General features: G+C 45.5%; 1 protein-coding gene across 1 annotated transcript in view; it reads left to right on the forward strand.

Annotated features, from left to right (window-relative positions):
* Positions 1-27,192, forward strand: part of CPZ (carboxypeptidase Z) — a 309,764-nt gene that overhangs the window by 188,607 nt on the left and 93,965 nt on the right. Inside the window, exons 4-5 of the mRNA XM_086964143.1 lie at positions 1,840-2,055; positions 22,941-23,137. Of these exons, the coding sequence (XP_086820269.1) occupies positions 1,840-2,055; positions 22,941-23,137 (413 nt within the window). The remainder of the gene's footprint in view (positions 1-1,839; positions 2,056-22,940; positions 23,138-27,192) is intronic.

Genomic DNA, 27,192 nt, shown 5'->3' on the forward strand with positions numbered 1-27,192 from the left:
GCCACAAGTACGCCTATACACTGTCAGTTCTTCCCCTCATAGGGATCAGTCTTAACTATCATAGCTACACCACTGCTCCTAGTAGCACCACAATGGCTCACATGTTATTAATTTTTCCCTCCTAAACTAGTGCCAGCCTGGGCCCCATGTGAGTACCTCTCTTTTATTTTCACTTCCCTGTGGTGCACACCTCACACTTTGACAGTGGATTCTTAACTCCAGGTACGATCATCACAGTGAGGGAATATTAACCATGGGTGTAAAATTCCTCAAATGTAGGGGTACCTAATATTTTTCTGGTAGGAAAATGTTACCAATGTATTGTTGTCTATATGTGTGCAACATGTAGTTGTGTTATCCTGCCAAGGTGAGCGGTGTAGTATTGAAGTGTCCTCCATGGCATCTGGGACCATTCCTTCTCTTCCTCCCTCCTCCTCCATCAATAACTGTAAAACGATATATAACTTATAGTTGATGCTCGCGATCCAGGTTTGATCCAGGTTCCAGGATGCCGTCGCCATGCTCGGAGTAAGGGTAGTGCACCCGCTCATGGGGTGTGAACATAGTGCAGGATATCATTCAGGTCCATATGATTCCCCAGTGTAGGCTGCAGTGGTGTTAATGTTTGCTCATGCTTTAAGACAGTGTCATCAGAGACATGGGGTACCTTCTCCTCCACAGATCCATTGGGAGGCTGTGTTCCCAGTCCCAGCAGATGCTTTTTTCACTTAGGGCCCCTGTCCCCTCTGGAGCACTGGGTTTGCCATAGCGTTATCCATCGCCTCTCCATGTCTATTGGGACCCTTCCTTGTATGTGTTGCTGTGTCGACTCTGTCTCCAGGACGATGCCCAATTTCTAGGCTGCTGATTACAGGTCTGCTTCATTGCCTTTTTCAGAGGCAGTGGGAAAGGGAAAGAGCCACTGATATCTGATATTGGAGTGTCTCAGATATTCAGTGAGAGGCCTCAGTTGTTGCTGTCGCTGTAGGGTGGCTGGTGCCATGTCTTGATGATCACGTGCTCTGGCCATTTTGAGCATTGTCTTCTTACACTGGAAGTTGGGGAACTTCACCAAGATGTCTCTCGGTCAGTTCAACATCGTATTACAGTGTTGGCCCACTCTGTGGATCCTGTCCAGTTTGATCTGGTCTAGTGGCTCACCTGCCACCCCAGCAAAGGGACCTCAGATATAGGCCTGCTTATTTGGTCTCTTTGCACAGGCCCGTATGCGGGTGTTGTCTCTTCTCTAACAATTAGGTTTTGCATGTTTCTGTGTAGGGCATTTTGTCCAAGCAAGAAATCTGCACCTACTCAATCTCTTAAACCACCTTGAGATATGTGAAAGACTACTGCTCCACCTCTAAGATATGTGACTGAGCATCGAGCAATAGTTGACACCCAGTATGGTACATTAGGACAAGCATCATGAAGACAATGGTCCTGACACTCCCTTCACTAGCCTATGAGATAAGTGAATGAAGCAAGGCATGCCACTCAGCAGGGTGGGCTAGGACAACTAACATGATGTTGTTGTTCATCATAGCCCTTCCACCATCACGTGGTACCCTAGATGACAGATTGTACCTGTAGTATAGTACATTTAGCTGAAGGTTAGCCACTTAAAACGTTTCTTTCCGCTAATGCCATGATGGCACCTCGAGATGTGATGTTAGGTGCTTCAATAATCTATAAAACATATAAATTAATTATTGAAAATTTAGATTTTAAATTTGTTTCTAGACCAAATTGACTTAATTCCCATGCCTTGATCAATAAAAGTCGACTATATTTGCCAGCTCCTAGATGCTAAGATGTTCATATTTCTTTTTCTCAATACAGGTAATGCAGAAATTAATGTAGACGAGAGCATTCCTGCAATGCCGAGTACATTCATACATTTCACTCACCATTCCTACAACCAGATGGTCACAGTTCTAAAGAAGACAGCAGCAAGATGTTCCCACATCGCAACAACCTACAGCATTGGACGCAGCTTTGAAGGCAAAGAACTGCTTGCGATTGAGTTTTCAAGCAATCCTGGTCAACACGAACTTCGTAAGTAGATGCGGTTGATACAACTAGGAACTATTTTCACGCTTTCTTTCTCTTTGATAAAGCTAGTTTTAGCCTGTATTCCTTATGCGTAGGTACAAAAGTACCATAGCAGATGTTTTTAATTTCAGAGGGTGAGGAAAGTATCATATAATATTTGGAGTCACTTCTTTACCTTTTATGTTAATTACATTGTACCTCAACAAGGAGAAATGTTTTTATATTGGCACAGGGCCAGATTTATCAAAGGTTTTGCGCTGCCTTTGTGCCAGGCATGGGGACACGGTGACGTCAAACCTAGAATGAGATTTGCCAGGCAACGCAAGGCCATTTTGTGCAGCCCTGAGTGGTTAGGTAAAGCCGAAGTTACTCAAGGAACGCAAGTTGCTGCCTTACATGACTCTGCTCTAGGGAGGCATTCTAAGGGTGGAGCCTGGGTATTCCCACACATCCACCCATGGATTTTGGCGCATTCCCAGATATACCATGTTTAATGGACCTGTGAATTTATCAAAATGCTACGCCTTCCCAGGGGAGGTGTAACAAGGTGAAATATGTTTATTTCCTCTAATTTTTTCCTCTTTCGATGTGTGCTGTATTCAGCAGCACAAATCGAGGAAAAATCCTCAGAGGAGATGTCTCTTCCTGCGCAAAAACAATCCTACCTACAATGCAGGCATCCTTGCACGCATGCATTGGCGTTATGCAGCTCATAGTGTGCCAGAACAAGGACAGGAAAATAATGCAACATATCAAGTTAAATATGGCACATTCCTGACCTCTACCTGTCACACAACGCAATGCAGTACAGCAAGGTGGGTTGCTGCACTGTGCTGCATGACATTTTGAGAAGTCCCCCGCTCAGTGCTGTTTTCATAGATGCCTCTCGAATATCTGTCACATACTTTGTCCTGCACTTTTATCCTGACTTTAGTCTCTCTGTGCTCATCTTCTCACATCCATCATTACAGTCTCCTGTACCCCTTTTCTCAAACTCCTTCCACTCCTTTCAAAGGTTGGGCATTTCTAATTGTAGAGTTTTGCTGTAGTTATTTACCCCATTCAAACATCACCTGTGATGTTTTTATATGAAATGTAAAAGCCAATCTCCACCTGAGAACGAAGCTGTTCAACAAATTAGCACACTCTGGTCATAATTTAAAGTAAGTTGCAGCGATCTGCATGGAATTATTTGTCTCACACATCTGAAATGCAGAGACCAAAATAAGAGCATACAGATGCCCATGCGTCATGAGCAGGAGACTAAATCGATAGCAAGGTTTTGCTAAACAGATACATACCCACTTCATGTGTTTTTCCATATAACATGCAGTTTATTTTTTGCTATTAAAATGACATTTGTAGGACAGGTCTAATGTATAGAGAAATAATTCTGGCAATGTAAATGTAGACATTTGAGAAATGTACTGATGTATTCATGTAATTTGCGTAATTCGTGCAATTTTGAGTTATGCAAATTGCATGAAGTATCGGAGCTAAGTACATATATGGCTCAAGAATGTGAAAATACAAAACTATCCTTTACTCAAAGGGCATACATACTTGACCAAATATAGCTAAATTATTAAAATAATACAGTATGTGGAGAAAACAAACAGTCTGAGAGTAGAAGAGAAGCGTTGTTTCCTCACTGCAACTCGGGAATACTTAAACAAACAATGCTCTTGACTTCTATGGGATAGGTTACAGCAAATTCCCATCATCTGCATAAGTGCTTTGAAAAATCAAGTCTTTCTGTAAATTGGTACAGCACAATCATATAATGAATAATCAATTACTTGAGATAATACGTTCTAAAGATGTTAACAAGCAACTGAAGACCAGGAATACATATATAAGTTTCTTGAAGTTCCGAAATAAAGTCTTCGTTTGAAATACAACAGAGATGCAGATTACATACAGAGGAACTGGGAAGATGTTGGTTACTTCCTTATATACTAAAAGCTAAACATGGCCTCAATAAAAAAAGTTCCATCAAATCTCATGAGGCTACTGAACCTCTTGAGAGTATAGCTGCCATCTTGAATTGGGAATAAGATCTCCAAATGCAATTAGGTATATAAACGAAGGTCCTCCATATTTGAACAGGAAATAAATAAATGTAAGTTGAAGCTTATTCCATGGTCTTTGGTGCTATCATCAACTGAGGAAAATGTGAAGGGCAAAAGGTATTGTACAACTGCTAATCTGATTGGCCCATGTTTGTCCTCATAACCTGTTCTCTTCTGTGTTTAGTGGCTAAAGTCTTTACAGTATGATGGTGCAAGACAGCAGATTTGACAAGAAGTGGTGAAATAATTTGTTGAAAACTTGTTGCAGAGCATTGCGTGGAGCCACGTCAAAGAGTGTTGTGCAGCAGAGGCGATACGTCAGTTTTGAGATGCAACGAGGCTGCAGTGCGAGTTCCTGATGTGTGAGGATCCTGTCAACAGGGCTTGCGCTGCATAGTTCGGTGTTGAGGATGCGAGGCACAGCAGAGACGATGCATCAATGCCGATGAGTGGTAAAGCTCCGATGAGGGGTTTTGTTGTCGAGACTGACGTCTATGAGGAATACGAGTCGCTTGCGTCGGGTAAAGCATTGTGCAGCGGTGTTTCCGAAGGCGATGGATTGGTCCCAGATATGAGGGGCAGCTGTAATGCGAATTTTTGCAACGGGTTCAATCCACGCAACAGCAGCGTTGCATCAAGCCTGCTCTGGGATGGGTTGCTCTGGTTACTCTGGCAAGCACCTTAGGCCCACTTCGAAGGGTCCAAGACTGGGGGTGGCACAGCTTGGCAGGGTAGACTCATAGATGGCAGAGTGCAGGTGCTGGGTTTGGAAGTCTTTTATGTCCCAGAGACTTCAGATCAGGAAGCCAGCCAGCTACCCTTTAGAGTCATTCTGGGTTCTGGGGTTAAGTGATGCAGGTCCAGACCCTCTCACAAAGGCAGGAGGGCAGCAGGCCAGCAGGTCAGCACAGCAAAGCAGAAGTTCAACAAAGCGGCAGTCCAGCGGAGTGGCAGTACTTCAGCAACACAGGAGTTCTTCATCCTGGCAGAGTATCCACAGGTCCAGAAGTGTACTGAGTGGTGGTGTCTGAGTTCCAGTACTTATACCCAGTGGTACCTTTGAAGTGGGGGGCACTTCAAAGACAGGCCTTTGAAGTGAACACAGGGCCTTCCTTCCTTCCCTGGCTCCAGACTTATTACAGAGGGGTATGCAGCCCTTGTGTGGGGACAGGGCACAGCCTACAGGTGTAAGTGAGGCTGGGTCCAGCTCTTCCCTCCCATCATGCCTAAATGGCCCATCAAGTGATACAGATCCATTCCTTTTCATGTAGGCAGGGGAGCAGCAGGCCACACAGCAAAGCAGACATTAAACAAAGCAGCAGTCCAGCAGAGTAAGAGTCCTTTCAGCAGCACAGCAGTCCTTATTTCTGGCAAATTATCCACATGTCCAGAAGTGTACTGAGTGATGGTGTCTGAGTTCCAGTATTTATACCCAGTGGTGCCTTTGAAAAGGGGGAGACTTCAAAATCAAATCTTTCTGTAAATTGGTACAGTACAAACAACTTATTTATAATCAATTAATTGAAACAATAAGTTTTAAATTTCTACAACACAGTCAACTAATGAATAATCAATTGCTTAAGATAATATGTTCTAAATATTTTCAACAAGCAACTGATGACCAGGAGTACCAATATACAGGATTCTTTAAGTTCATAAAATAACGTCTCCTTTGAAAATGCAACAGAGATAGAGATTACATACACAGTAACTGGGATACACTGATAAGATGCTGGTTCCTTAGAACAGCAAAAATAAAAACGAATTCAGTAAAACATAGAGGGATGAAGGCAAAAGGTTTGGGGGTGACCTCGCAAAAAGGGCATTTCCAACATGATACTCCTCCTGCCTAAAGCCAGGGGAGAATAATCAAGGCATTGATGGTCTTACAAGCTTATGCAATAGTACTTGGACTATAGTCCTACATTGTAGGGGCACTTGTCAGTTCTACGCCTGTCTAGATTCAGTTTGACCCCTCTGTCTCCTGAGCTACTGAACTGCCCCTGGGGAGCCCTTCTCTTCATCTGCGGACCCCAACTGTGAAGCTCCTATCCCTAACTTGCTCACACATGCATCCCAGTAGGCAGATAGTACCGCCATGGACAGGAAAGTGAGGTGGCCCATTCCACCCCATTGATCAGACTTTTGTCCCCAATCTAAGGAAAACTCTGGCCTTATGAAGAGGAACCAACAGAAGCCACAGACAGCAGTCCATGTCAGGAGCCAGACCCAGCCATCCACTGACAGGTGGAGGCCCAGAGCAAGGATATAGGGTAGGCCTCTCTTCCAGCCTTTGCACTGGCAAGGAGTTCCTTATGAGCTCCTGAGGTTTCTCTAAACTTTGATGTGCCTCAGATTGGGGGGGAGGCAGTAGCCCCAGATGTGCTGCACCCTACTTCCACCTTACATCCCACCAGTTCAGGGGTGGTATCCTGACACTGGCCAGTAAACCCAATGTGTGTACCCTGAGGCTGAGCATGGGACAAGGGTGAGTCCTCCCCAACCCTGCCTATACATCTGGGCCCCTGCACTCTCCTCTTGGGATAGGTACTCCCAGAAAACTGAACTGTCAGGGTGCCCTTGGCAGCTGCCCCTCTCAGTCCTCCTGACACTAGCGGCAACTCCTTCCCCAGAATGCAGTAAATGGGCATCTGGGGACTAACTATGACCCTCCTCTGGATCACCTGCCCACTTCATTCCAAGGATACCTAGACCACAGGGTAGAAAAGTCCTGCCCATGGATCTGAGTTACCCTTTACACCTGGATGGTGTAGTGTTCTGGGGAAACTAGCTTTTTGACTCTCACTTTCTGGCCAGCCCCGGTGTCCCTCATAACTGGGATCCCATTTACTTTCACCTGGCGGAAGTGCTGATTACCACACTCAGGGATCACAAGCTCACCCTCTTAGTCTATCTGCCAAATAGGGGAAATCATAGTATGGTCTATGACTTGCCCCTATGGATTACTTACCCCTACGGCCAAATTGCCCGCCTCTGGAGAGCTGCAACCAATAGGTGGCTTCTTTGGACAGAAAGCGCCCCCCTGCTTGTGTCCTAACAATGAGCACGCAGAGCACCGGGGCTGGAAATTGTGGGGGCATTAGTCACTGCCCACTAGAACCATCCCCCTGTTTCTCATATGGGACTTGCCTTGGTCATCTTTACCCTTACCCTCCCCCTGCTGGGGTGAACCTCAGCAACCCGCCTCCTCAGCAAGCTTCCTGTCGTCAGTCAGCTAGGTGCTGTCAAACAGACACTGAGCATGTGCTCTATCATGATAAAATTGTACAATCCAACATAATGATTAACTTTGTGGCTGTTCGTGAACCTTTGGCGGTACTTCTCAGGGGTCAGACCAAATTTCATAAGTAAAATAGCCTCCATTTGGGTGTACTTGGTTAGGTCCCCAACATCTAGTGTCAGAAGAGTGTCTTTCACCACAGTAGGCATGTGACCACCCCACCAGTGCTCCTCAGGTACCTTGTGAACCCTTAGTGCAACCTCAGAAAACCATTTGTCTATGTCATCTTACACCACATAACTGGGCCCCAAGTCATTAGGTATGCACCCCCTTTTCTCTCCTTCTGGTACTGCAGATATGCTGCCTCCATCACTGCTGGAATTCACCTTTCTGGTCTTGATGTCCAGCTCCTTCGTGATTCAGTTCATGAGCCAGTATGTTTTTCTTTTCTGCTAAGGCTCTCTCTGCCTCAGCCTTCTTTGCCTCCAAGGCCCTTTTAGTCTTTTTCTCCTTTGCCTCCATTTTTAATTTAGCCATCTGCCGCTTAAATTTTCTCTCTTCCCTCTTCTCCTCAAGTTCTTCGGGGACAGGCCATGGAAAGAGACACTGTTCCCTGCCTTGGCAGGAAGCTCCAATTCAGGGACCACACCCTCCTCTGCAGGTGGTTCCTCAGAAGAGCCCTCCTCCAGCCCTGCCCATCATCATCAGCAGTGGTTTCATTCAGTATGGAGTGAGCTTCTGCCCAGGCATTTAGGGCCTTTTGCAACTCCACCTTCCTTGTGGTGCTCTTGGCCGAAAGTCCAAGCTCCTTGTAGTAGTCTCTATGCTGGGCCTCAGTATATTTCTCTATGTTGGCCAACTAAAATTCCATTCTTGTGACTGTAGATCCAGCAGCCAGAGAAACGATTTTGAAAAAATATAAAAAAATGCCAATCAGGGAAAATTTAAAATTCTAATTGATATTGGATGTGGAATAGTAGTGTACACCAAATCACTGTATGGCACTGCAGAAATAAAAGTCCAATCCCACCTCTGATCACCAATGTTAGAGATTAGGTTTTCAATTGACTGGCGTATGAGACCTATTTAAGCAGCAACCACAATCCTTGCCAAGGTAATAGGCAGGAAACCCCTAACCTAACCTGTGCTCACCCTCTAGTAGCTTGGCACAGAGCAGTCAGGCTTAACGTTTATAGGTGATGTGTAAAGTATTTGTGCTACACTATAAACAGTAAAACAGTGAAAACACCACACAAATAGATTCAACCCAAGGTTAGAAAATTAGAGCTTAATTAACAAGCCCTTAACAAATGTTGAATTTCAAACTTTTTAAGTAATATAGCGCCAAAAAGTGCTATTGGACATATCTGGGTGCGCCAGACTAGGACAATGTCACAAGTTCAGGCTGAGCGCAATGGAGTGCGGGCTGCCTACAGGGACCCAATTAGGCCCGCAGCGCAGAGCAAAGTACCCTAAACCTCGTTCTGGAGCATTGCGCAGATATGCATCGAAGATGTGTTGCTCAGCAGAGGCAATGCGTCAGTTCTGAGATGCGGCAAGACAGGAGCTTGATGTCCTGATGCATCAATGTTAAGGATCCTGTTGATGGGGTTCACGATGTGAAGACCAGTGTCGCAGATGCGAGGCGCAGCAGAGGCAATGTGTTGATTTCAAAGAGCGGTGAAGCTGTGATGCATAGTTTTGTTGTTGAGGCTTCTGTCGACGAGGGATGCAAGCCTGTCCCAGAAAAGCATCATGCAGTGGCAATTCACCAGCCCCAGATGTGGGAGATGGTGGTGCTGAGAGTCTTTTGCGACGTATTTAATCCACACAACAGCCTTGATTCATCAGTTCTGCTCGGGGATGCGCTGCTTATCCCAAGAGAAGCATTGGTTCTGCTCAGTGATGCATCACTCGGCAGAGAATATGCATCTGTTCCACTGGCAAGCAACTTAGGCTATTTCCTAGTGTCCAGGACTGGGGGTGGCCCTATTGTCAGGGTTAACTCACAAATGGCAAATTACAGGTACTGGTGTTGGAAGTCTTTTATGTCCCTAAGACTTCAGATCAGAAGGCCATCCAGCTAGCCCTTAGAAATACTCTGGGTTCTGGGGTCAAGTGATGCACGTCCAGTCCTTTTAACCCAAGCAAGATGGCAACAGGTCAGCAAAGCAAAGCAGGAGTCTAACAAAGCAGTAGGCCAGCAGAGTGGCAGTCCTTTGAGTAGCACAGCGGACCTTCTTCCTGGCAGAGTATCCACAGGTCCAGAACTATACTGAAGTAGTGGTGGCAGAGGTCCAGTACTTATGCCAAATGGTGCCTTTGAAGTGGGGGAGATTTCAAAGAAAGGGCTGTGAAGTGCACAGAGTTCCTTTCCTTCCTGCCCTAACTACAGACTCACTACAGAGGGTATGATGCCCTTTTTATGGGGACAGGACACAGCCTATTCAGATATAAGTGAGACTGGGTCCAGCTTCAACCTCCCATCCTGCCAGGATGGCCCATCATGTTACGCCTAAGCTCCCATTGTGTGTGGCTGTCTAGTGGAAATACCCAAAGCCCACTGTCACCCACCCAGATGGGATCGGAGACAGGCAGCAGGCCAACTTTCTAAACATTACATTTCCAGAACTGCAATTTAAAATCCTACTTCATTCTAGGTTTGGAATTTCAATTGTGATTCCGGAGACGCCAGACTTAAAAGGTTTATTTCTTCCCATTTGGATCCAGATACACCAGACTTAAAGGGTTTATCTCTTCCCATTTGAGAATTACTCTTATAAAACGTAGTACGGCATCCCCATGTTATCCTAAAGGAGATATAGGCCTTGCACCAGTGAAAAACTTATTTAAGAGTTTTTCACTACCGTAACATGTAAAACTTAAACGTACATTGCCTACCTTTTAGGTACATTGCACCCTCCCTTATGGGTTGTCTAAGGCCTACTGTAAGACTGACTTGTGTGTGAAAAAAGGGGAGGTTTGGGCCTGGCCAAATGTTTATTTTACCAGGTTGAAATGGCAGAGTAAACTACACACACACACGCTCTGCAATGGCAGGCCTAAGACATGGTTAGAAGGCTACTTAAGTGGGTGGCACAAGCAGCGCTGGCAGCCCACTAGTAGTATTAAATTTACAGGCCCTGGGCACATGTGGTGCACTTTAGTAGGGATTTGTAAGTAAATTAAATATTCCAATTGGGTATGAATCAATATTAACATGGTTAGGGGAGAGAACACAAGCACTGTAGCACTATTTGGCAGTGGTTAACTGCAGAGCAATAATTCCAACAAAAGTGAATTCAACAAAAACTAGGAGGAGGGAGGGAAAAAAGTTGAGAGAGACCCTGCAAAAAGGGCTCTTTCTGAAAGAAACGACATAGGATAAAGTGGTTTGGTTTTGTGAAGAATTAGGAGTTTGCACAGACAGGGAGAAACAAGTTAGAGATGCTCACATCAGGAGAATATGTGGGAACCCTATCTGTATTCGCTTAGGGTATTTCAGCAATTACAGCTGGGCATATCCTATAAGAACTGCTGCAGTCGCTCTCAAGTAAGACAGCTGAAATGGTCTGCAAAAAGAGGAGGAAACATGCTTGTATGAGCTTCCATAGGCTTGGTGAATGACGGAAGAGTGTAATCACTGAACCTGGAAAAGCTGCTCTGAGGGCTCAGGAAGCTGGACTCTTAGTGACACGGGAAAAGAAGAGAGTCCGAGATCGAATTGGCTGAAGCCTTCATCCTGTTAACTGTGATTTTCTGAGACTGGGAAAGTGGAATATAAGGATCAGAGCTGCTTCTGCCTGGAAGAAAACCAGCAATACCAGTTGTGATTCGATGTTTAGCTGTGATCCTATCCTGAAGTTGTAAAATATAATTTTCCTACTGGAATTGGATATGTGGCTGATGTTCAGAAATATTTCCATTGATGTTCGCCCACTTTTGTAACACCTACAATAAGTTACAGAACCAGTCCTGACGATTAGGACATGTATTTATCAGTCACTTTTAAAGAAGCACAAATGAGAACACTCGTTTTAAAGCACAGCAACCCACCCAAACAAAATGATAGTCAGTCATTTCTTTCTTCCTGTTCCAAAAATGAATGATTTGCTGCCCTGTGGCAGCAATATTGAGATTTAGACAACAAATTGTTTTCTTTTTATTTTCACTTCCATACACCTCTATTTGATTTAAAAGCTTCCTAATTTGTTGTTCAATAAATCCTGTTCCCTACATCAGAGTTTAATGGCAACACTTCCACTAGGCTGGATGAGCGCCGCCCCACTGCTTTTAACCTCTTCAACGCTCATGACGAGCTGAGTTCGCCATGAGCCACGGCGCTCCGGTGCGCATGATGAGCTCAGCTCGTCATGGCCCGTGGAACGCTCAGGTGCGGGAAGAATTCCCTCGCTGTGCTGAACGTTCCACGGAGCCAATGGACCTGTGACGAGCTGAGCTCGTCATGAGCACAGGAGCACTGTAGCTCGTGACGAGCTCAGCTCGTCATGAGCAAGGGGGCGCTGTGTGTGCCCCCTCCCCCCAGCACAACGGGGGAATAACCCCCGCAACAAAGGGGTTAAGCAGTGAAAAATAAGATGATAATAGCAAAGGCTATTACCATTTTATTTTTCCTCTATCACTTGCTGCAGCCGAGCCGAGGGTGGGGCGGCCGTCCATTTTGATACAACAAACCTGCAGGAAGGAAGAGTGGTGGCACTGCTAAGTGTGCGTGACAGTTTGTCCGTCTGTCAAAGGCCGGCCAAACCGTCTTGCGCCCTGCGATCTCTCCACTCGAGCTGTGCTGTACAGTTAGGTGCAGAGCAAGCACAAAGTCGTAATTCCTCACACCAATTACGGTGCTGCTCTCATACTGGGTAATACCAGCATGAGTCCAGCATCTGGATTGGCGTAGCCGAGCTTGTGGCATGCTGGGAGTCGAGGAGCAGAGGCCAGAAGAGCATCAACACTGCAGATGGCAGGTAAGCATTTTTAAAATTCTTTTCCCTGTGCTGCTTCCCTCTGTGCTCCCCGCGCTGCCCCAAAACGTTAATGCCAGAGCAGCCTCCACTGTCAGAGTTATTTCATTTGAATGTCATTTTGATAATTACTTATTGCTTTACTAACTAATTTGTTTTCCAATATAACGTTCAAAACGTTAGGACTAGCCTTCAACTGGACTCTGGATGCCAAAGAAGGTATGTTCTTAGGTAGCGGTTTTCCCCATCTAGCCAAACCTAAGCCTTTCCTCTCGCTGTCATCTACCCATCACAAAACTCGGAGATGAAAACAGTAGTGAACACTCATATGGATTACTGTGAATGTTTTTCTACATTTTGCCAACTCTTTAACCTGAAGGCATTTGAAGGGACTAGCACACCATGTTCAGACTGGTTACCTGGCTATGAAATGAGATAATGCCTCTCAGACACCTGAGCCATTGCATTGGTTAGCCACCACTTCAAGCTGCGCTGTCGTACTTTTGAAATTGGATGTTACATCTGAACTCAGAATGGAGAGATTGTTCAGTGATCACCTGTAATGATGCACTTTCTTCCCCCAATAACTCACGGAGTCGGGTGACGTTGTCAACCTCTTTATTCAAGTTCTACATACAAGGAGCGCAAAGCGTGTCCTTCGCCCAGCCTGCTCGCGCTCTAATGCCGCGCTGCGCCTGCCGCGCCTCTACGTCAACGTACGTCACGTATCCACGTGACGTACCACGCTAGCGCGCTCACTACATATCTCCCCTTTTTCCAACGAACTATATAAACAAGTCCTGACTCATATCATAGTCTCTGAACCTCGCTGGTGGGACCACCGCCCTGCCCCTTCTCGTCAGTCTTACCGGGGACGTGGCAGTTGTTGCTTCTTCTCCTTGTCCACTCTCTAGCGCAGCCGCGCTAGGCTCACTCTGGCTACTGTCTTCATCATTCTGACGCTCTCCACTTGCCTCTTGATCCTCATGCCTTCTCTCACCAATGTCTGGGTCCTCACCCCCATATTCACTGGAGTGGTCACTGTTGCTCTCACCCTCTTCCATATTGCCACTGCTTCTCCAGCTGAGTATTCTGTTGCACCTGGCCATACGATCCTGCGACCACACATTTCCATCGCTCAGCAAGGCTGCCCTACCCTTGACTTCCACTACTCTCAGGGGCTTGCTGTACTTACTTTCGCCCTTTTTCTGCAATGTGGGCAGTCTTACTCTCACCCATTCCCCCTTTTCGAGGGCCGTGTCCTTTACATTCCTCCTTGCGTCGTAGTGTTTAGTATACACCGCTTGTGCTTTTTCTAGATTGGCTTGCACCACTGCCGGTGACCACTCGCTCTTAATGACTCTGTCCTTCCATATTCTGTTGTCCTGGGTGAACGGCTCCCGGCCCCTCAGAATCTGGAAAGGGCTATAGCCAGTGTTCGTGGGTGTTATCCGATATGCCCACACCATGTGCCATATCTCTGCTTCCCAGTCTTTGTTGTCTGAAATAGCCGCTTGTATCGAGCCCATCACCACTCTATTGAAACGCTCCACCAAGCCATTTCCCGCCGGGTGGTATATGGATGTGTGTTTAGTCACTATTCCGTTTCTTCGCATGAACTGTGACCATTTTTCAGAGCGGAATTGGGGTCCATTGTCACTAAGGACACACTTCGGGATGCCCTCTCTCACAAAAGTTTCCGCCATGAAGCTCACTATCCTCTCTGTGTCCATGGTTTCTTCGATCTTTAACTCCGGCCATTTTGAGTATCGGTCCACCATTACACATATGTATTTCTGTATTCCTTGTGCATTCAGAACTGGCCCTAAGATATCTATGGACAGTTCCTCCCACGGATTATGTGGAGGATCAATTTTTCCTAGGGCAGGGCGCAACGGTTTTAGTGTTTTGTCCGCGCCCTGGCACCTCAGGCACTCTCTCACGTGTCTTTCCGCTCTTATGTCCATCCCTGGCCACCAATAATTCTGCTTGGCCCTTAGTTTCAACTTTCCCGCTCCTAGGTGGCCTTCATGTAACACGTCCATCAATCGGGATATCATCGTTGCCGGGGTATGACTCTCTCCCCTCTATATACAAATATGCCCTGGTCATCCATAGACAGTTCCTCTCTCACTTCGAAGTAGGGGACAAGGCCACGCTCCAGTTTGCTTTTGTCTGGCCAACCCCTTACGATATGGGCCTTCACTTTTTCCAGGCCCGGATCTCCTTCATATGCTGTTCTCCATTCCTGTTTACTTATGGACATTTCTAGGTCCTCGGTGAGTGCGACCCACTCTTCCGCCGCCTCACTGCAGTCTGTACTGGGCTCCATCGCTGCCGCCCTACTCAGGTAGTCCGCCACTTTGTTCCTGTTCCCTGGAATGTGTTCAACGTCATATCGGAACTCCATTAATTTGAGTGACATTTTCGAGATCCTCGGTGTCGCTTCTGCGTGTCCACTTGATGTGAGCACCTTGAGCAGGGGCTTGTGATCGGTCCTCAACCGGAATCTGGTGCCCCACAGGAACTGCCGAAACCGGGACATGGCCCACACTACTGCCAACATTTCTTTTTCGATCACACTGTATCTTTTTTCAGTGTCATTGAGGGTGCGGGACGCAAAGCATATTGTTTCAACTCTCCCTTGGCCTCGGTCTTGCATGAGGACTGCTCCCAGTCCTTTATCACTAGCATCTGTCGTAAGTATTGTGCTTCCTTGGGGGTCAAACCCTTTCAGCGGAATCGCCCCTGCCACTTCTCTCTTTATCACTTCGAATTCTTGTTGGGCGTCCTTTGACCACCGGAACTCGCTGTTCTCTCGGGTTAACAGCCTCATGTGATGAGTTTTCGAGGCGAAATGTTCAATGAATTTTCCATAATATTCCGCCATACCCAGGAATGATCTGACCTCCTCCTTGTTAGCTGGTGATGGTGCATCGCAGATCGCCTTCACGTTTTCACTCTTGGGAGTCACACCTTGTGCACTGATCTCATGGCCCAAGTACGTCACCTTTTCCATCCCTATGCGGCACTTAGCCCACTCTGCTGTGAGGCCTTTCCTTTCCAGGATGCCCAATACCGCCTCCAGCTTCTTGTCATGGTCCATCCTGTCACGGCCCATCACCAATATATCATCCTGGAAGTATTGCACCCCCCGGATGTCCTGAAACAGCTGATGCATAAGTTTTTGGAACACCGCAGCCGCCGAGGCTAGTCCGAACGGCATGCGGCGGAATCGGTAGCACCCGAAGGGAGTTATGAATGATGTCAAACTACGGCTCTCCGGGTGTAATGCTATCTGGTGATACGCTGATGTTAAGTCTATGGTGGAGTACCACTGAACACCCCTCGTGCTGGCCAGCATCTCCTCTATCCGGGGAAGGGGAAACTTCTCTACCACTATGTTTTTGTTCAACTCACGTAGGTCCACGCATAGACGGACCTTACCATTGGGTTTCTTCACTACCACCAACGGCGATAGCCATTCGGCACAGGCTATCGGCTCAATGATCCCTCTTTTCTCCAGCTGTTGTAGTTCCTCCTTCACGTCGTCCCTTACTGCTAACGGGATGTTTCTCACCTTGTGCGCTACCGGCACTGCTCCTTTTCTGAGTATGATCTTGTGCGCGAATTTGTCGAGTCTGCCCACTGAGCCCCCAAAGACTGTTGGGAACTCCTTCCTCCATTTGTTCGTGTCCAGCTCTTCCTCCGGCTCCGTCAGTAATATCTGCTCCTTGCCACCCGGATCCAACTTGATCCCCAGGTCTCCCTGGTCGAGCCACCCCAGGACCGAAGGGCCTTTCTCGGAGACATACAGTTTGCACCTGGCCTCTCTGCCCCTGAACTCGAAGTTCAGTTTCCTGCATCCGGCCATGGGGATTCGGTCTCCGTTGTAGGTGACGGGTCGTATGTCCAGCTTATACAGCTCGGGGCCCAGTCGTGGAGCAAACTTCTCCTCCCACACGCTTCTTGGGATTATGGTGTAAGGTTACCCGGTGTCTGCCACCACTTGGATTTCTACACCCCCTCTCTTCATTTCCAAGATAGGCTTCATCGTTCTTCTTCCGTCGGTGCCTCGGCCTCGTCGTTTATGCTCAAGATTTCATCGTAGATGCAGAGGACTGTGATCACCTCTTCCTCTGCCGCCTTTTCTGGTTCCTCCACTTCTTGGGCCATGTACTTCACTGCGTTCTTGGCCGCCTTCTTCCTGCACACCTTTTCATAATGGCCGACGATACCACAGAACATGCATTTGGCGCGAAGCGCGGGGCACTTCCGGTTGTGCGCCTCGTGCGTCCAACTGCCGCATCTGTAGCAAGGCCGTTTGTTACTTCCGGCCGGTTTGCCGGGGTTGCCGGGGCTGTTTTGCCAATTGTTGGGGCCCTTTTCTGGCTGTTTCCGCGCCGGGTTATCCCTGTGGTGTTCCTCATTGTCTACTTTGTTCACCATTCCGCTGGGCACGTTCTCTTTCTTCGTGGCCGCTGCACACCTTCGTGCCAGTTCAGCCCTCTTGACTATCACCAGCACGTCCTTGAGCGAGGTGTCACCTGCGGCCCATAGCTTGTCCTGCACGCTCGTGCACGTGGTGTGCATCACCACTTGGTCTTTTATGAATTCACTTTCCCAGTTGGCGTATTTACATGAGACCGCCAGTTTCTTCAACGCCGCCACATATTCTTCCACCGTCTCCCCGGGTAGTTGCTTCCTTTGTTGGAAGTTAAACCTGTCCACTGAGACACATACTGAGGGTTTGAAATGTTCTTCCAGGTCTTCCAGTGCGTGGGCATACACATCATCGTCCTCGGTCTCTCTCTTCTTCGGTACCAAGCTTTTGTAGATCCTCAGGCCTTCTGGGCCCAGGTTTAGCAGTAGGATGCGTTTCTTTCTCGGCGGTTTGAATTTCTCCTCACTTTCGTCTTCCATCACTTCTATGAAATTGTCTATGTATTCCTTCCAGTCCTCCCATTTCATGAGCGGCTCCCCAGGTCTGGGAAGGAACTGGACTGGCGCTATCGCATAACCCGCTTGTGCGTTCATCTTCTCACCCCGGGATGCGGGCAACGTACTTTCCAGGCTTCTTGGGCTCCCTGGCGCACTGTTTCGTTCTTCCTTCTTGAGCAAGGGTGGAGGGCTGCTCCTTTCAGCCCTTTCCTGCTCGGGTGGGGTAGCCAGTGCGTTTACCGGTGGGCCTTGACCGTGACTGGCTTCCTACTTTGGATGTGTCAAGGTTCTCCGACCGGTCAAACGTTGTGCGCCACGGTACTCTGTTCTCCTTGCTGATGGCTGCGTTGCGCTCCTTGTTGTGCCCTATGAGGGTGGGGTCGCTGTGCGTTCCCTCGGGCCTTCCTTGCTCACTTCTACGACACCGCTCCGTTCCGCCGTGCTTCTCGTCGTCTGCGTGGTGGGGGTCGTGGGTCGGTATCCCACCCTCGTCGCCACTGTAAGGATGCACTTTCTTCCCCCAATAACTCACGGAGTCGGGTGACGTTGTCAACCTCTTTATTCAAGTTCTACATACAAGGAGCGCAAAGCGTGTCCTTCGCCCAGCCTGCTCGCGCTCTAATGCCGCGCTGCGCCTGCCGCGCCTCTACGTCAACGTACGTCACGTATCCACGTGACGTACCACGCTAGCGCGCTCACTACATCACCGAAGTTACAGGCATGTAGGCGTTGCCCTCATTCCACAGATGGGTGGCATGTGTCTGAACATTTTGCTCAGAGCTTACCTGGGCACTTCTGCCCCTGTCATCTCTATACTTGCCATTACCTGGAGGGGTGTTCCGCCAATTTATGAAATGTCAGGTGAAATGGGTAGAAGTAGAGCCGTAGAGTAAAATGTGGAAAGAAAGATGTGAAATCTGTGGCTTTTATTGGTTTTCCTGACACCATGAGTTTCAGGAAGGAGTCACGTGATGGAAAAATCCTTATAATCTAACCTTTCCAAAATAGGGGGTTATCCAGTTAAACTATCCGGTATTCCCAATCCAAGATGAAAGGAAGGTATTAATGTGGTGTCAGTTCCTGGTTAAATCAAATTCTTTACTTCTTTTCATTGCATTCATCACCTATTTGCTGCTTTTGTGCCCCTGATTTTGTTTATTTGTAGCTGGAAACTGGCGAATTTCAAATGTCGGGGGGGGGGGGCTCCTTGCTCTTCATCACTGTATTCAAGTGCTACAATATTGCTGTGGAGGCTTTTACTATTTTTTGATTTTTCATCTTATTTGGGACTCCCTTAACTAGGCAACTTTTACATGCACTATTAGTACAGGGTGGCACTGTAGCTACTGGGAAATCAAGGAGGCAGTTCAACAGAGTTCTCAGCATCCATTTCTTGCCATTGCATCACCTTGACCCACCTCACAGGGAGTGCAGAGTCATGATATAGGCTACTTTGCCTTCCCTGGATAACACTGTTTCCTGTTTCAGGAATTCGCTTCCTCCTCAGTTGACGCGTGTTTTCTTAGTTACCAGTGTTAAGAAACATACACAAATCATAGCTCTTTTAGGGAATTCTAGAAAGACCTGCAGTAGGAATCCTACCACCGAGGTGGCGTCCACAATACAATTTACTCATTTACTCAGATATGTTTGAATATTTGCACTTGTTAAATATTATCTGTGATGCTGGTGTTGCTGTTGATGGACCAGACCTTTCTCAGAGGAAGGCCTTGCTGTTGTGCCCAGGCTAAGCGAATGATTCCACACATAAACCTGTGTTTTTAGTAGGAGTTAGATTGTTTTACTTTGCAGCAGTGGCTGCTCCTCGAGGGAGTGCTGCGGGCGGCGGGGAGGGGCAGGGTAGGGGGTAGTAAACTCCAGCATACGGCAGAACGTAGTTAAGTAACTGAATAAATACATAAAACGAATTAACCCCTTCCATGCTGATGACGAACCCCAGCCGTCATGCACTACGGTGCTCGTGTGCTGATGACGGCTGGGGTTCGTCACGGCCCGCCCCTGTTCGTGCTATTTACAGCACACCAGGGGAATCGCGGCCGCATCGAAGGGGTTAAATTGCGTACGCTGAAATATTCTATCAAACAACCTTATTCGCAAATGGGGGCTGCAATATGCGTGAGTCCTTTAATTACAGCCTCTTATTGGAGCATTGCAGTTAGAGAAGCTGCTGCACACATCAATTTGATGAATGAGACATTAATTTAATTGGGATTCAATATGAAATATAAAAGATCTCAAAGTTCAGCATTCTGCAGTTTACCCTGTCTGAAACTGAAACAGATTTGTCTCTGAAAGATAAGAGATGTTTTGGAAAACCACTTACTACTTTACAATTTTCACACTGGAATTAAACTGCTAGTGATAATGTATGTGTTTTGCTGATGTTATTGGGTGAGATGTGAATGAGTATAGTAAACAGTAGAGTCATTGTGCTGATATCACAAGCTCTATCAATACTGTTTAACAAGGTCAACATTCCAATACTATTTTACCACATGCAACAGGTCAAAATCATAAAGATTGATGTATATTTATAGCACGTTTTCTGTGGGCAGGCAACGTCTGTCCAGTCTTTTAGCTGAAGGCACTCGTTCTTCTACATCATTAGGGTGATGAGCGATGGTCTATGTCAGGCCCTCGTTACAAGTATTGTGGATTTTGGTGTGGGATAACAGAGAGCCACAATCATCGATTCCTGCCGAGCCCGCACTTACATTTTGCGCTTACAGTTTTATGAGGCCAGAATGGGGAATAATATGCAGATCTTATTTTACCAAACCCTTTTACATATTGATTTCTGATTCCAGCCAACGTAATTGGACTTTTTCTGTTCTCATGCACCATCTACTTGCTCAGGATGGTAACTGAGACTGAGGAATCTGTGCAGAATGAGGGGCAGGGACTGTGGGTGTAAGTCACGGAGAAGACTCAAAAGGGTAACCCTATTATTGTGGGAGCTTTACTAGCTACCTAATTACACAGGAGGAGAAGGGATGCAGGGTATGCATACAGCTGCCTGCAGCCTCAACATCTTCAAATGAAGGCCCAAGTATAGTTTTTCTAGACTATGAATTATCGCGTCCAGTATCCGCGTTCCGGACAACTCAGGGTGAGGAGACATCAATTACTTACTTATGCCTACTAGCCCTCCTTGGGTATAGGCCATCAACCATGACTCTCAAGCCATCTCTGTCCTGGGCTTTTCTTTCAATATAACTCCTGGTGTAACTCATCTCCTTGCAGTCAACTTCAAGGCCTAAACACCAGGTGCCACTTGGCCTTCCACTTTTCCTTTTCCCCTGAGGATTTCAAGCGAGGGCTTGCCTGGTGGTGTTTGATGCAGGCTCGTGAAGGGTGTGACCTATCTAGCCCCAGTGTCTTTTCATGATATCTTCATGAGCAGGGAGTTGGAAAGTCTGCTGCCATATGTCATTGTTGCTGATCATGTTTGGCCAGCGGATTTGAAGAGTTTTCGTCAGACAGGTGTTGATGAAGGTCTGGACTTTGTTGGTGGTGGTCACTGTTGTCCTCCATGTTTCTGCTCCATACCTAAGGACGAATTTTACATTGGTATTAAAAAACCTGATCTTGGGTTGCAGTTTTAGGTCCTTGGAAGTAACAGATCTTCTTTAGCTGCGGAGGCATCAGCAAAGTCAGAATAGCCCGAAGCAGTATCACTCCCAGGTATACCACTCTGGGCCACTCGTAATAAGGGAAAAAGTAGTAGTGTATCTCTATTGATGAATGGAAGAAAGCCAATTAGATGAAAATAATTGTTTATAAATATTCAATTAATTATGCAAGGGCATAGATTCACACTGGCTTTCTCGCCATATTCCAGAATATAGTATAGATCTCCAATTTCATCTGTAAGAATCATTTATTTTCTCATAGATGGTCAATGATTCTTGGTATCTAAAATATCGACTGAGAGATCGCTAAGTGGGAATAACTGAGATGTTTTTCTCTGAGGCCTTCTGAGTAACATCAACTAGACAACCTAAGTAGGGCCCAATGTAAAAACATTAACTTTATTGACAGTTATCCATCTATAATGATATGTTATGTAAGGCCCCTTTATACCTTCTTTTCCTGCTGAAGTGAGCAGTGCTAGGGTAGAGGAGGGATTGATAGCCATGCATAATGTGGTGTACTAAAATCCAAACCCACCGTCCTTGGCACTAAGTTTCCCTCCTCCTTACCCTTTTCTCAGCCCTGCCAGATGCTACTCATCAGGGGTTAGGCAAACAAGTTAGTGGTGGGGTTTTTATAGCTGCAGTTAACTGCTAAAGCCACTCATAATTATTGTTCCTCTGTGTGTTGCCAGGCACTGTAGCTCTGTAGAATTAGATAAACAGGAACCAGCACTCTTGCATGCTGCACTAGATACTTATTATAAGTTGTACCCAGGTCGTGGAGAAGTATCTCGTTGTGATGGAAATCCATCTAGGTACAGCTAAATTGTTTACTATACTTTTACTTAAGGAAGTAAAAGTGTAGGAAATGGCAATCTTTTGCAGGATATCCCCTCCAGTTTTTTACCCCATCTGTTCCTAGCTTTAGAACTCTGTACTCTTTACCCCTTCTAAAAAGGAGCAAAGTGCTTGTGCTCTCCCTCTAAACAAGTTGAAATTGACGTAAACCTGATTGGCACAATTTACCTTCCTCTAAAAGGCCATAGTACATAATGTGCAGAAATACACCACTGGCATGGAAAGTTAAATGTCACATGTGGAATGCAGCACCTATTGGTCCATCCACTACAGTGGCAATGAAAACATGGCTTCAGCCGTACCCTGTGTAACCTGACAGCAACATGTCGATTGCTGCTGCAAAGACATATCAAAATCAACCTTTTGACCACCCCTGCCAAGTAACTTGCATCAGTGGTTAGATTACCACATTTTAGTACTGGTGCCTGCAGCACCACACTAAAATGTGTGAGTCACAAATAGTAAAGCTCCTCGCAGCATATATAGCGAACATCTCAGGTATATGGAGCCCTATTTTCATGGAAAATACAGGCTACTCTTAATAATACTATTGTATGCTCCCGGTAGAGTGCAGCTTTGTTGATTTTTGCCAACTTACTTGCACATATAGATCATGCAAAAACATTACTAATATAACCCTGTCATTTACAGCGCCTATAGGAGAGGGATTGTCTCTATCAGGAATCAGAATGCTTATAGAAATAATAGCTAGATGTACTACAGCAGAAATTTTAGAAATCTTAACATACATTTCTGTAATTTGATTTGTGCAGGGGGTGGTAATGAGTGATCAAATTTCAGAAATCTACTCAAAATCATAGAAGTAGACATACAATTAACAGAGACCTCACTTTCCAAGCAGTTTTACGAGTTAGCACAACAAGCATGAATTCTTTGTTCTACATCACTAAATTTAACATTTTGAGTGTTTATTTATTTTTTGCTGATAATACTGGGGGATACGATATCGTTTGAACTTCGGCCACAAAGAGACAGAAAACATTGTTTCTAGATTGTGCAACGTTTCAAACTACAGCCCTCTGAAGAAGTGTAGACTTTCTGCATTGTATTGAACTTAAAATAAATTCAAATGAGATAAAAGTAAAGCTAAACATTTTGTTTAATATCGTCTTTTTCATAGTGGAACCAGAATTCAGATACATTGGCAACATGCATGGAAATGAAGTAGTTGGAAAAGAACTACTGACTTACCTAGCACAGTATTTGTGCTCAGAATATCTACTTGGAAATCAAAGGATTCAGAGTTTGATCAACAACACTAGAATTCATTTTCTCCCGTCTATGAACCCTGATGGATATGAACTTGCAGCAGAAGAGGTAAACATGTCTCAGAATGTTATTATGCAGTCACTGCCAGTCATCGCAATTATGAGAAATGTAACACATTTTACCACAAATCATATGTATGAAATACCTACCTAAAAGCAACATTTTATTTTTAAAGAAGCTGTATCTTTAAAGAATAAAGTGCAGTGATATTCAAATCCCGCAAAAAAGTGCACTTTGTTCCTAATGCCTTTTCTAAAATCCAGCTTCAAACTGTAGATATGTGTAGTGGTAAAATAGTTAAAACGTGAGTAGTAGAAATGGATATGCTTCATAAAACTAAAGATACTTCCCTGGAAGTAACATCACTCATAACACATGACCAGGAAGTGATGGTAGCAAAGGAACATAACCTGAAAGTGACACCATCCAGGCACCTTGGCTCACAAGTGACATCAACCTTGTTCCAGTCACCCTGATGATGTGCTCCTCGGACCCTTCTTGGAAATGTTGCTGCCTGCATAAATTGACCCTGACGTTAAATTACTCATGAATGCCTGACCCGAAAGTGACGTTATCCAAGGAACCTTCCCTAAAAGTGATCTTACCCATCAGCTCCCGCCTGGAAGCCCAACTCGGAAATGATCACACCGATACACCCTGGCCTAGATATCAATACCTTGCCTATGATCCCATGCCCAGAATTCCCACCCACTCCAGGGTCAGTGGGTGATGTCATTTCTTGGTCAAGGACACATGGCTGATGTATGTCTGAGGTCAGATACTTGGGTGACAGCACTTCTGGGACAAGGTCAATGGGTGACATCACTTCTGGCCCAGGTGCACAATGAATCAGTTCTGGGTTACTATATGTGGGTTATGTCACTTCTGGTCCATGGTCTAGAAGTAGCATGACGTCTAGGCCTGGGTTAACGAGTAATGTGACTTTTGAAGCAGACATTTGCATTTTGTAAAAGCAGCATAATCACTTGTAACAGTGTCAAAGCGATGCCCCCTTTTTCATTTGATAGAAGGTATCTAATTATACTACTAATGTGTGAATGTATGGAGGTTAAAGTAATAGCCAAATAAACTGTACATGTTCCAGAATTATGCAATGTAAATAGTTTACCTCCACTCATCAACACATTCTGGTTTCTATAACTATTTAGTCCTAGACGGATCACTCACATTACTATATTGAACTCTACGTCTTACAATTGCGATGCTTCTGTTACAATAATATGCTCTTTGTAAAGTGCTCAGCAATCCCTTGGGCCTATACTAAATGTGACAAAGGAGGGCTTGAACGTTTAGAAATGCAGAGCTCTGTTTAGAAGGTCCTGAGCCGAAAACGAACCTGTTGAGTTAACTTTGGTGAATGAGTTCTTCTCTTGGAAAGAGGCTTAGTTGCTCCTCAAGCCCAATAAGAAGCATTTTAAGAGGACACCAGCTATACTGAATACACAAATAGATTATCAATGGCCCGCAGATATAATCAGCATTCAGAGTCTTGTAATGTTAGCACCATCTTTTATATTGGCGCTGTTTGCAGGCGCTTTTATGGTGAGAAAATTGTATCTTTTCATAACAATGGCAGCATTTCTTTCCTGTAGGAGTCAAAGGCTTAGGTATCAACTTTGTAGGGAGTCCCATACCAAAGTGGTGCATAATGGCCTACATTACACCCTGGTCAAACTAATTTCCGTGCTCAGAATTGGGGAATAAAATCATATCCTGGTCACCATCAGGTGTCAGGTTTCATGGGCAACATAACCTGATCACATGGCCTAATGGAGTCAGGTTTGTAGGCGAGCCACACCTTGGCACACCATAGGTTTCCATGGTCAGTGTCTGCGGGTAACATCACAAGCTGGGAAATTACCTTGTAGAGGGCAATATTAGTGGCTGACATCACATTCCGGTCATTTAACCTTCTGGGGTCATGGTTCATCGTGACATTACACCCACGTGTGGTCACTGGTACTCCAGAAGTCCTGGCTCCGGAATTGGCATAATCTTTCACTTATAGAGTTGATCAAATACATCCTTTTTTCTACTCAAACAATTCAAACTTATTTATTGAATATCCAAGTAATGACACGACCAAGATCAACGGGTCAGTCACACTGGGTCTAGGAGGCATTGCATTGTAATTAATGTCTTGCTTATTCAAAGTTACTTCATTGCCTCTTGACCGTCTGAACCTTATTCATGCCAGTTACTGGGTGATTTATGTTTCACAAGTTAGAAACAATCAAAGTTCTTTTAAATAATAACATTTGATCCCTTTCTTAGGTAAAGGTCCTTGTTTTATCAGTATAAATGCCTTTCAGATTCACTTAAGTAAGCCTTAATGATGACAACGTTATGAAACAAAATGTCAAAACCATCGACATTTTCAAGCTACAGTAGATGCGCAGCCTAACCTACTCCAGTTGTTAACTGCTAGTGCCCTCACACATTTCATCATGATCAAACACAAAAGGCATCATCAATGATCTTACTCAAATCATAAAATGACCCACCACTGACTTCACAAAAAGTAGTCTTTACATGGAAAATAACATGTATAATGTTGAGTTGAGTAACTACACAGGCTCATCTCAGTTATTTCAACCGCCTAATGCCGGAGCGAGTGGAGAAACTTAGCCTGTCTACCAAGTCAGGCTCCCGATTGGACCTTTGTGCGGCTACTGTTCTTACCTTGGCACCTTGCACCATAGCATGCCACTTAGCACCTCTTTTAAATAACATTTTAAAAGCCGGATCTTTCCCAAATATTTGGAAAAAATCTCTAGTACGGCCAATCATGAAAAAACCCTTCCCACTGAGGTAAAGAATTATTGGCCAATTTCCTGCATGCCGTTTCCTTCTAAAATTCTGGAAAAAGCGTTCTACGAAGATCTGCTGGACTTTCTGGAGTCAAACAGTAAAATGGACCCAGAACATCATGGATTTCGACCCCTACATAGCGCGGAGTCAGCCCTCATTGTAGCCACCGAGGGGATCCGCATCCAGTTGGATGGAGGATGGAAGGCAATACTTATCCTGTTGGACCTCTCAGCGGCATTTAACACAGTAAACCATAAAGTGCTCATTCGGTGCCAAGCCGAAATGGGGATCACAGGTGCAGCCTCCAAGATACTAAAATCATTCTTAACAAACAGAGGACAAACTGTTGCGATGGTAGGGCACACATCACATACTTATGCCCTGCCATGTGGAGTGCCCAAGGGCTCTTAGTTATCCCCAACCCTGTTCTATGCCTATGTGACCCTTCTTGCTAAACTCATCTGCTCCCACGGTTTCACTGCTATCTGTTATGCGGACGACACACAAATAGTGGTGTCTTTATCATCAAACCCTGGCAATGTGACAATAAAATGTAACAACTCTATGGCCCATATAATAGGTTGGATGTATGATAACAGCTTGAAGTTGAACACCGATAAAACTGAGGTGCTACTTTTTGGAGAAAAAAAACGCCCTCTGGAATACAGCTTGGTGGCATGAAGGGGCAGGATCCTGCCCATCCCCTGTAAGGAAGGTTAAAAGTCTAGGTGTTCTTCTTGACAATCATTTATCCTTATCAAACAAGGTCAATTCTATTACATCTTCCTGTTATTACACCCTGAATACTATAAGAAAAATCCTGCTGTTTATCCCTAGGGATCTAAGGAAAACAGTAATTGTGACACTAGTTATGTCAAGGATTGACTACTGTAATGCCCTTTACTTAGGTGCAAATAAAGAGACAATACGAATACATAAGCTTCAATCACTTCACAATGATGCAGCACAACTGTTACTTAAAATACCCAAATTTAGCTCAGTGTCCAAAGGGATCCAAGAGTTGCAATAGTTGCCCATCCAGGCAAGGGTACAGTTTAAGTCCTTGTACATTGTCCACAAGACCCTTTACGGGATAGGACCTGCGTACTTCAACAATTGAATTAGATGGCACTTTCCTCAACGCAGTCTCTGATCATCGGCTGTCTCGTTGTTGGTCATCCCCAGGGTGAAGACCGTAAAGTGGGGTGGAAGAAGTGTCTTCCATCTGGCCCCTAAACTTTGGAATACTCTGCCATTCAACCTGAGATGCC

This window comes from Lissotriton vulgaris, chromosome 3_2 (genome assembly GCF_964263255.1).
Source record: "Lissotriton vulgaris chromosome 3_2, aLisVul1.2, whole genome shotgun sequence".
In the NCBI taxonomy this organism is placed as follows: domain Eukaryota; kingdom Metazoa; phylum Chordata; class Amphibia; order Caudata; family Salamandridae; genus Lissotriton; species Lissotriton vulgaris.